Consider the following 11,496-nt stretch of genomic DNA (forward strand, 5'->3'; position numbering starts at 1 on the left):
CTCAAAATCGGTTACATATTAGGCAAACAAATGACCAATAAACTGCAGAAACATGTATACTGAAAAAATACTTTATTTACAAGAGTTATTTTAAGAATAATCCATTGGAAGACAACAGACTTTTGACATGGATATGATTTCTACGAAACCGATCATGAGGAAACCTACCCAGGTAGTTTTTGTCATATGGCTCCTGTGTTAACCACAGTATAGTAACACGATCGTGTACCTGGTAGAAAACAGTTATTTGTGCAGCCTGCCTTTCACATAGGCTAAAGACACTCAACAGTTATAACTTAACAGCTGTAGTTTTCACCGTCCCGACACCTGTCCGTACACTGGCAGGTGAATCTGTTGTAAACATAAACTCTGATCTGAAAACATCAGATTAAATAATCTCCTGTTCCTACTGCTACAGAAACTGAATGGGCCAGATTAACTCTAGCGCAAAATAAATGTAAGTGCATGATGCATATTATAAGGGTGCATAATAGTGCTCGACATCTTGATCCACTGATGATCAGGAGTCGCTATGACAAGCTACAGATAATCTGGCCCTGTCAGATTAAGATGATGCACGTTTCCTCTTTTAAAATTTCAGTTCCTTTCCTCAACTTTCATGGAATTTTTATAGAAGTCCTTTAACAAGCATTTATTATTGCACATAACTTCATTAACATAAGCAATCAGAAAGTCTTATGTGCACTTTTGTCCATGCAAATCTTTCCGTCCCACAGGATCTTCTGTTTCAGTCCACCTGTTCTCCTCGTGTTCTACACCTCAATGGTTTTAAAGTAGAGTCTGGAGTAGATATTGTCCAGCTGACTGTGAAGGGCGTGGAACGAGGGCCGTTTGGAAGCCTCCGCGTGCCAGCATTCCATCATAATGCGGTATATGTTTGGGGGGCAGCGATTTGGACACGGTAACCTGTAACCCGACGACAGGATTTCCAACACCTCCTTATTGTTCTTCCCTGTGAGAAACAGAGAGCACAACATTTATAGAAGACTACCGTTCAAAAGTGTGGGGTCAGTAAGTTTTTTATAAAGACATTATATTGATCAAAAGTGACAGTAAAGAGATTTATAATGTTGCAAAACTTTCTATTCATCAAAGAATCCTGGTGAAGAGCCATGGTGAGCATAAGAGACCACAAGCTTTTGACCGGTAGTGTATATAAAAAAATGGAAGGCATTTAGTGTTTCTGTAACAGAGATCAGAAACAGAGACCCATACCATCATACGGCATCTTTCCACGTGACATCATCTCGTACAGCAGCACTCCGAAGGACCAGACATCAGATTTGACGGAGAAACGCTGGTAGAGTGCAGCTTCTGGGGCCGTCCACCTCACAGGAATCTTGGTGTTTCTACTAGCTGTATACACACTATCCTGCACACAAACACCGAATTACATACTAAGCAGAAACAATTTTATATGCATATTTTCAGCAGCATCTTTGATATCCAACCATTACCTTGATGATGCGGGCCAGACCAAAGTCAGCTACTTTACACACCAGGTCTTCTCCAACCAGGATGTTTCGAGCTGCTAAGTCTCTGTGGACAATGTGTCGATCTTCCAGGTACGCCATTCCTTCTGCTATCTGACTAGCCATGTAGATCAGGTGAGCGGAGGTCAACACCTGACCCTCCGGTGCTACAGGAAGAAATGGCCAGGGGAACATCAATGAAACGAAAGGGTCCACATGTCTGAGACCACATTGAAAATGTGGGATTCTAAATATATTTTATATCTGGAAATAAACTGGAAAAATATGTATTGATTTAAAATAAATAATAAATGTATAAATGTTTGAAGATTCCGTTTTTCTAGGCCACTAATCAAATATGTTTTACTAAGTGACACTGATCATGTGACTCTTTGTACAAAGTCAAGATGCATCACTGTTATTTTAGTTTTATTCATTGAATTAGCTTTTATTTTTTAAATGTTTAGTTATGCTAATTTTTTTTTTTGCTATTTCGTTATGTGCTTTAGTCATTTTATTAGTTTTTAAAATTTTAAATATTGCTATTTATGTTTAATTTATTTAAATTTTTATTTCAGTTTTAGTTTTTCTTTATTTCCAGTTACAAATCAAACTAAAACTTATTTAAGTTTTTTGCAAAGGCAGCATTTCTAACTTTTATTTAGTTTACGTTTTTCAATAAATATTTGTAATTTATTTTATTTCAGCTTTATTTCAATTACAGTTTTTTTAATTCGCTTTGGTACTATTTTCACAAGTTAGGTGTACATTTTCAAAACTCTTAGTACAAAAATCCAAACTGATCACACTTGTAACACAACTAGTCATTCTTTCAAAACCTGATCTCATGCTTTCATTACAGTTATACACTTTTCAGTCCACATAATCACTGTTTCAAACACAAGATTATTGTAATATGTAATGAGAACATTTGGTTTAATCACAGAAACACAACAGTATGATCTTATTTCAATTTAGTACTTTTAACAATCAGTTCATTCAACAGCAAACAATGCAAGATACATGTTTCAAATCACCGTTGTTGCTGAAATAATTACAGTAATACAGGCTACAGTTGCCACATTAGAAGTAATTGAATCCATAATGTTTGTAATAGTATCTATCCAGTGTGTTATCAAAAGGTGTGATGAAGTACAGCCAGGTTCTGTGCTAACAGAGTTTGCTGGCAATACAGTAAATGATTTCATACCATTTGACTGAATCTATACTGTAGTAGTAATTCTGCAGTCTCTACCATGGTAATCTGTTTACAGTATTGCATACATACTGTAATGTAAAATGCTGTATTTGATGCCATCTGTCTCCCTTCTACTGATGCATCTCTGATCAATCTGATGTTTTACAGTCGTATTGACTGTTTCCTCTCCCTTATACTCTATTCTGCTTTCAGTGTTTGCACAAATCGCAAATTTCTCTCTCTCTCACACACACACACACACGCCTGTGCACACACACACACACACACACTCACACACACACACACACACTCACACACACACACACACACACACACACACACACACACACACACACACACGCGTGTGCACACACTTTGAACATCGTGGTGGTTATTATCTATAAATCGCTTATGTAAAAATTATTCATAATTCATTACATTTGGTTATCCATATCAGAAATTGCAAACAAGTTCTATAGAAACTGTGTATTGAATCAATATCTATAGAAATCTATAGGTGTACCAAATGATTCATTGATTAACCATTAAGATCAGTTGGATTAAATAATAGACAAATGTATTAAACTGAACAAAAAGAGATGCAAATCAAAAGTCTGATAGTAAGAGCTTTATGAAAGGCAGTGACTGTGAATGAAACATTTATGTAGATGAAACACTTATTTTGTGTTGTGAAAAGGATACTTTGTGATTTTGAGTATTGTACTAACACAACTTAAAACATGATGAAATGTTTGAAAAAAGTGCACTTTTGATGATCTGTTGTGATATTAGCACTAAGAGTTTTGAAAATGTACACCTAACTTGTGAAAATAGTACCAAAGCGAATAAAAAAAACTAACAGAAATGTTTTTAATTTTACATGTTTTTTTGTTTTAGTTTTAGTTAACGATAATAACCCTGCTTTGGATTTCATTTTGTGGATTTCATGCAGCTCGAGTCATTAAAGCAAAAGGGGAAGGTAAACGAACTGAAAGCCAATCTGAATTTTCAATTCAACTTTCAGTCAAATCGTTATGCTTAAAATATGATTTCAGTTCAAGGAATGATGCGTTGATTCACAGAAAAGAAAATTAAACATTTTATTTCATTTTATTTTAAGAACTTGGTACACAGAATGAAGGTTTATAGTCAAGGATATACTTTTGTGTTTAATGACTTAATGTACTTTTGAACTCTAACTATAAAATGATGTGGTCAGATAATGCCATAAATGTTTATGAGTACAGACGTGATTGTCTGATAAGAGAAAAAAAAATGCAAAGCATGAAATACCAAGACCATATAGAGTAATCTTTTGCGATTTATAATACATTATTCATAGATAAACATGCAGGTGCAGTGAATGTAGTTCAGGGAAATAGGGTGTAGTGACACTTACAAGAAAGGTATGATTTGAGACTTCCTTTAGTCATGAGCTCTGTGATGATGTAGACCGGCTCTCCTCGTGTGCAGAGAGCCAACAGCTGAATGAGCTTCGGATGGTGCAGGTTCTTCAGTGCGTGAACCTCCTTCACAAACTCATCCACCTTTGTGTCCTCTACAGGGCAGAGTAAGAGAACAAAAGTTAGAACACATCAAAAATCACATTTATCCAATTATATTTGTATTAAAAAACATTTGTGTGCAGACAATGATCCTTTTCTCAGGGTTTGTTCCAGATCCAAATGATGGACAATGTTTTGAAATCGAAACAAATCTAAATAATTGAAATGAAAAACATTTGTGGGCAAGTTTGAAGTCCCAAACATTAAAAATGAATCAAATTATTCTTACACAGCAACATTACATAACTCCTATGCTTAGATTTCACCGTATGAGATTTTGGCTCATTCCAGTTATGCTTTTCAAATTTATTTTCACATCTTCAAATGTCTTGATATATTACATACAGTATTTAACTTTAAGAATGGAAATCATATTGGTTTGGTTTCCTTTATCACAACATCCCAATTAAAGTCCCTATTATGCCATTTAAAGGCTTGTAATCTTATTTTGGAGGTCTCCTACAATTCATCCAAGGTTATAAAACACTTTAATTTTCTCATAATATATGTACGTAGCAGCATCACCTCTCTTCTCACAGTGTCTGAAACGGTTCAATAAAGGATTCGATCTTTCTAAACCCCTCATTTCCGAGAGCCTACTCTGCTCTGATTGGTCAGATGGCTCAGTCTGTTGTGATTGGTTTACTCTGCTCTGATTGGTCAGATGGCTCAGTCTGTTGTGATTGGTTTCCTCTGCTCTGATTGATCAGACCGCCCAGTCTGTTGTGATTGGTTTACTCTGCTCTGATTGGCCAGACCGCCCAGTTGTGATTGGTCTTCTCTGCTCTGATTGGTTAGACGGCCCAGTCCATTGTGATAGGTCTACTCTGCTCTGATTGGCCAGACCGCCCAGTCTGTTGTGATTGGTCTACTATGCTTTGATTGGTCAGATGGTCCAGTCTGTTGTGATTGGTCTCCTCTGCTCTGATTGGTCAGACGGCCCAGTCTGTTGTGATTGGTCTACTCTGCTCTGATTGGCCAGATGGAACAGTCTGTTGTGATTGGTCTTCTCTACTCTGATTGGTCAGATGGTCCAGTCTGTTGTGATTGGTCTCCTCTGCTCTGATTGGTCAGATGGCCCAGTCTGTTGTGATTGGTCTCCTCTGCTCTGATTGGTCAGATGGCCCAGTCTGTTGTGATTGGTCTACTCTGCTCTGATTGGCCAGATGGAACAGTCTGTTGTGATTGGTCTTCTCTACTCTGATTGGCCAGGTGGTCCAGTCTGTTGTGATTGGTCTCCTCTGCTCTGATTGGTCAGACGGCCCAGTCTGTCGTGATTGGTCTCCTCTGCTATGAATGGCCAGATGGCCCAGTAACTCACACTTCTTCGACTACTGCACAGTACATCACAACTGTGCATATAGCCACCTAGTGGACTCTTCTATCACAACATTCACCTTGCACATGCACAGTTGTACGTGGACCCTCCCGATGATAAACAAATACGTCACATGGACAGTGCGCGCGGACTGTTGCGGAAACGCAGATAGCCAAATTTTACTTTGTACTTGTGGATGTCTTGATTTTCTCCTCTAATCAAAATGTTTAAAAGAAAAAATCCTTTGTTTTCTGTTTTCTAAAATTTGTGTTCAAGTCCTCAATTTTGTAATATCCCCTTACAAAATAGTTCATTATCATCCAGAATGTCAATTTTGGTGGCGAAAACAACAGCACAAACATCAGTATTAGAGATTGATTTAACAAATTCTGTGATGTTTTGTGGTATTAGTTGGTTTATCGCATGTGAAAACATCCCATCTTATCCACCTTATTCCTACGCCCCATGACGCTTTGTGTGAATTATGGGTGTAACTTCCGTTAAACTGTACAGTGAAAAAGGCTGGCTCTATGAACGCAATACGTTAAAAAAGTGTCACAATGATATGACATTAATCTACTCACCCTTCAACCATCGAACATTAAAAGGAAATTTAAAAGTGTAAAAGCATCAACAAGGTACTTTCAACATATCAAATAGCCCCAAAAGTGCGAGTCTTTCCACAGCAATAACGGACGGGTTAAATATCACTGTAGTAATATATATCTATATTATGTAACTTATGTTGCCTTAATCAAAAATGTTCATTAACTTCAGCATTACGTGATACAATTTCAAAGTGATTTACGTCATTTTGTCAGATTGTAAATTGCATTTACCTGTGAAAACAAACCTGGAAAGAAACGTGAGGATTTTAGGTGAATAACAAGAGATTATTTGTGCATTCCAGTGAAGTATTAATGGAATATATCGTAAATTTAAATTTTTATACTTTTATAGCGAATTGCAAAGGGAAAAAAGAAAATAATCACAAGGAAAATAAAGCAGCGAATGAAAAGAGCTCTTGCCATAGATATTCTTGTTATAACATGTCACGTTAAAATACCAAGTATAACGTTATTCTCATGATGTCTGAAAATAAATCATGAAGGAAAATTGACAGCTCATCCAGTCAAACTGACGGATCAGCTTTATTTGTGGGGCAACCTTATGATTTGAAATGATTAGTTTCAGCCTTTTTGAATGGAAGTTCCCCAAACCGGAAATGCCACCCACAATTCAAAACGCAGTAAGGTCGTCAGGAATAAGGTGGATATGATGTCACACCTTGTTTAAGCATCTTGATGGCCACTTTCTTCTTCTCTGTAGTCCAGACAGCTTCCCAGACTTCTCCAAAATGGCCTTCCCCCAGCTTCTTGAGTAGCTGAAACTCCTCCCTCGGCCGCTCCCATGGCTCCATGTCAAACAACTCCCTCTGCATGTGGACACACACGCAACAAAGGTTACAAGAGATCTCTTCCTAGAATCTCTCCCCTATATCATATGTTGCTCTAAACCCAGTGTGCCATGTTGTCTGTTATCTGTGCTGCTTATTAAGATGAAGCAGAGATTATAAATCCAAAGTAACAACTCCAGGCAGACCCAGGGCCACTTCTCTAGAAACAGACTGTTTCTCTATATTGCTAATTAGATCTATAATGCAGAACTGATACCCAAGAATGCCAATGGAAAACCTATTTATAAGCAATTGCTTCATGAGACCAAAAGGGATGTCTAAAATTAAGAAGTCTTGTGTGTGAATGTGTGTATATTAAATATTAAGAGTGTCATACTTGCTGTACGCACGGCTGGTCTAAGGGGCATCCCAGACTTTTGGAGTTGTGCTGGTAGTATCTGATGAGCTCATCCAGAGTGGCAAAAGAGATCTTGTCGGACACAAAGTAAGCACCAATAGCTGAGCGATGAATACGGAAATGGAAGACACTATTTTCACTTCTGGCTGTGAAGCAAAGAATACAAATATTTTGTTATTCAAAGACACACTTTTTTTTTATAGATTGACTGCTTATATGGTCCCATAAGCTCCAATGATGTACATACAAAATAATCATTTAGAAATGTAATATAGCATAAGTAAATCTCTTATCTTCCCATCAAATTATTTTATAATGATTCTCATCTCATTAATCTTAGCAATCGGCCGGTTTAATCAGACTGCATTATATTATATTATATTATATTATATTATATTATATTATATTATATTATATTATTTTGTTTCACAGCATTATAGTAAATCATATGGGCCTATTTTATTATAGTTTGTATTATTATATTATTCCAAGTAAAAAAAAGAATGTATTAGGATTACACTGTAGTGGCATTAAAAAAAACAGAATTAAACTGTTAATTGTGATTATTTCTATGCTGCCCAGCAGGCAGATGTTACTGAAGCTGAAGTAGATATGCAGTTTTCAGAAATGTGACTGGAAACTAAATTTTTGAATATAAATATAAATTGCATATATTTACATTTTATATCTGAGAACTAAATATAAGTAAACTAGTATTTTTAGTGTAGGACTTCAGAAGCATGTTATCAAATTGGAAATACTGTGTATAATCAATTTGAACAAGATTAGTCAAAAATGATTATAAAATCATTTTAAAACTGCTACTTCAATGTTACGCATATATTTCAGCTATTAAGATGGCCTTGGGGTTTTTGAGACCTTAAACAGAATATTATGAGGGTAGAACGCAACTGCTACTCTCCAGAGGAGACAGAAAAATGCTTAGTCTGTTGTACATGGATGACCAATATGGTGTTACAAGCTGTGGGGTAGAGAGAGAGAGAGAGAGAGAGAGAGAGAATGGAGGATAAAGCAGAGAATGGATATCTTATGCAGAAAATATTAAGATTGATGAAGTGGAGGCTGTTGTCATGCAGATCAGACAGAAAATGGGTAGATGAGGAAAGAAAGATGAGAATGGAGAAGATGTACGAGAGAAAAACGGACAGGCAGTACTGTAGGTCTCCAGGCATTCCATCGAAAGAGTGCGTGTGAGAGAGGGAGAAGGAATAGAGGAACGAACCTGAGATAGTATATTCATCGCTGTGACTCTCACTGATCCTCACCAGAAAGGAACCCGTTTTATTCTGAGCAGCCAAAAGCAGCTTCTCGGCCTTTTGTCTGTTTATATTCCCATAGTACCATCTGTAAAGCAGACACACATAGCATAGCTGAATACCTCAATGAATGAATGACTAAATACTTCTACTTCATAACCTATCAAGACTATGTCCAGCACATATTTTACAATAAATAAATACATATATAAAACAGTCATATTGAAAATGTGCATATTTAAATAGTCATATTCAAAGTATTTTTATTCATCATATTTGGTGTTGTGCCTTTGATAATGCTGGTTTAATTAAAACCAGGAGAAATGTGCATAAAAGCCATGAATATTTACAATATTATTATGTACTGTAATATGATTTTTTTTTATTTTGATGATGTTGATAGATAAAAGCAAACACAGCACAGTTACTCTCTACTGCATGTACATTATCTAATATATTTGAACTATAAGGTGTAATATTAGTAATATAATAATTAATAGTGTTTAATACTCTACCTTTACTCTTTTTACCTTAGGCATTGTATTACTAAGAAATTTATTTTATTGTAATTACTTGCTGACACATACTTACTGTCATTCTTACTGTAATTATGTCAGCATGATCAGCAGATTCTCACAAGTGAACACTGTGGCGTCATTCAAAGTGTTGCCATGTTAAATATGGGTGCGGCAGGTGCACATGCTTGTTTAACACAATCCCATGGTGCTTCAGTTTCAGTGAAACTCTGACAGGCACTAGCACACACACCTCTGACATCATAACGCCGTTACCTGTCAACACTATTTAGGAGGCCTTTATAGTGAAGACAATTGACTGACCCCATTATAACAGCAACCAAATAGTAGCAAACGATAGCGCAAATAAAAGAAAACAGAGCACAACTCATTGTTCACACGGACAGTGATGAAGGCCATTGTGAAAGAAATGAGACAGTGTAGGCATACTGTATGAACCTTCCTTGGCTGAGCTCAGACTAGGGGCACTGCTAATTTCGTTATTTGCTAATCACCTTATTGTTACAGAGTGAAATATACAATAGTTTCCAGGGTCTACTCAAAAATAATTCAACATTTTAAGACAATTAAACGCCTGCCAAATCTTTAAATCTTTAAAATTTACAGCAACTAGTCTAGTGCCGTCAGCCAAACGTCAATTAGGCCAAACTAAAGACTTTAAAAAACACTAGAGGTTGTTGGTGATATAATGGACAGGGCATCAGGGCCCTTGTGCAGGTTGTTGCTGTTGGCCCTCCTTGGTTGAATTCGTGTTCCGAAAGCCGGGGACCCAGAGAACTGTCACCACCTTTCTCCTCTTTAGCGACAGCCTTGATAATGAATGTTATTAAATTCTATTCTAATGACTATTCTATTCTATCTGGATCTATCGTAGCACCAGCAACAAATCACAACAGAAGCTCGTGAGCAATGTAGCCTACTGTTATAGACTGGCCTCTTCTGGCTGATTGCTAATATGTTCTTTTAAAAAAAAAAGTCTAATTAAGTAAAATTTACTAAGACACTTCATTATTTTGTTGTGACTTAAGTTTCAAGCCTTAATTATGGTGTAATGAATAAACAAACAAGATCATGTTAATAAAATGCCTTGTTTGATGTGTAGCAGTAGAAAATATTAGCCCAGTATGAAAACAACAGAAGGCTAATTGGAAAGTTCAACCAGTGACACGTGTATAGAAAGTGTCAAGCTCTTCATTCAACTTTAGGAAAAAATATGACAGGGTGATCATTTTCCATCAAATATAATGAATATTCTAATTTAAATAAACCATCTTATCTCTAATATAGGTAGGATAAGTCTATTGATTCTCTGGACTTACTTGTAGTTGGCGAATTCATCCTGTACAAGGGCCACATAATTAGCAGGGACCAGTCCGGACTGCAGGGATCCCGTCAGCTTCTTGGCAAACACATAATCTCCCCTCTTTTCTATGACAGAGAGTTTGTCCCCTTCTTTCACCGTCAGCTCTTCCTCACTGCGGGCTACAAAGTCGAACAGAGCCGCGTACAGCTGCGTGGGCTTCTTCTTAGGAGCCGGGACCTGGATATCACCTGAGACGGTGCGGATCTCGGCAGGACGAGCGATGTTCGGATAGTAAAACTCGGGCCATATCCAGTCCCATAACCTCTTCAGGCATGGCATGCAGCTGCGACAACACTTCTCCATCCCAGCCCTTTCCTTCTACGGACTCCAGGGTAGCTAGAATATTTGGAGGCTGTCCACCAAGCGAAGCGGTTGAAATTGTAAATAAAAGAGGTGTGTGGGTCCCTTACCGATGGCGACAGACCATCCGTAGCGATTCTATACCGGGATCGCCTTTGTTTTGCTAACGCACTGGCCGCGATCATAGCGGAGGATCAGGTGAAACCGGTTTTGTTTTGGGATGGATCACAAAGGCATGCGGAAAAGACATGTTGGATAGTTCAAAGATGTCTTAAAACGAGGAGACGATATTGTGGTTGAAGTACCTTGAAGAACATCCTCTTTTCATCTAAATCTAGGCTCTATTTGTCCATGGCGTCCCTCGATCTTCTCTCATAATGACCGTTGCAGTGCGCCGCAGAATTTGTGCCACTCTCCGCTCCGGAGCAAAACGCTTCGCAGTGTGTAAACTTGGCTGCAAGCGACCCTTGTCTCCTGTAGTGCGATCATCTGTTCACTAGGCAAGCGCACACTTGGAGCTGGAAACCAGTAACCATTTATTTTTAGATTCGCCTTTAATCGTTAAACGTATAGGCCTACTACTCTTAACATCTCTTTGCGTTTATTAAAACGCGTCCCTCCTGTGACATTAA

The 11,496-nt window shown here is 37.5% G+C and overlaps 1 protein-coding gene across 1 annotated transcript; it reads right to left on the bottom strand.

Annotated features, from left to right (window-relative positions):
• Window positions 1–57: 57 nt before the first annotated feature.
• srms (src-related kinase lacking C-terminal regulatory tyrosine and N-terminal myristylation sites) lies at window positions 58–11,496 on the bottom strand. The gene is made up of 8 exons (XM_082146458.1): window positions 10,521–11,496; window positions 8,632–8,753; window positions 7,368–7,534; window positions 6,862–7,009; window positions 4,091–4,249; window positions 1,479–1,660; window positions 1,237–1,393; window positions 58–973 (listed from the first exon to the last, which is right to left on the bottom strand). Exons 1-8 carry the CDS (start codon window positions 10,865–10,867, stop codon window positions 774–776), a joined length of 1,482 nt encoding a protein of 493 aa, XP_082002584.1. The 5' UTR covers window positions 10,868–11,496; the 3' UTR covers window positions 58–773.

This window comes from Leuciscus leuciscus (genome assembly GCF_965113295.1).
Source record: "Leuciscus leuciscus genome assembly, chromosome: 18".
Taxonomy (NCBI): domain Eukaryota; kingdom Metazoa; phylum Chordata; class Actinopteri; order Cypriniformes; family Leuciscidae; genus Leuciscus; species Leuciscus leuciscus.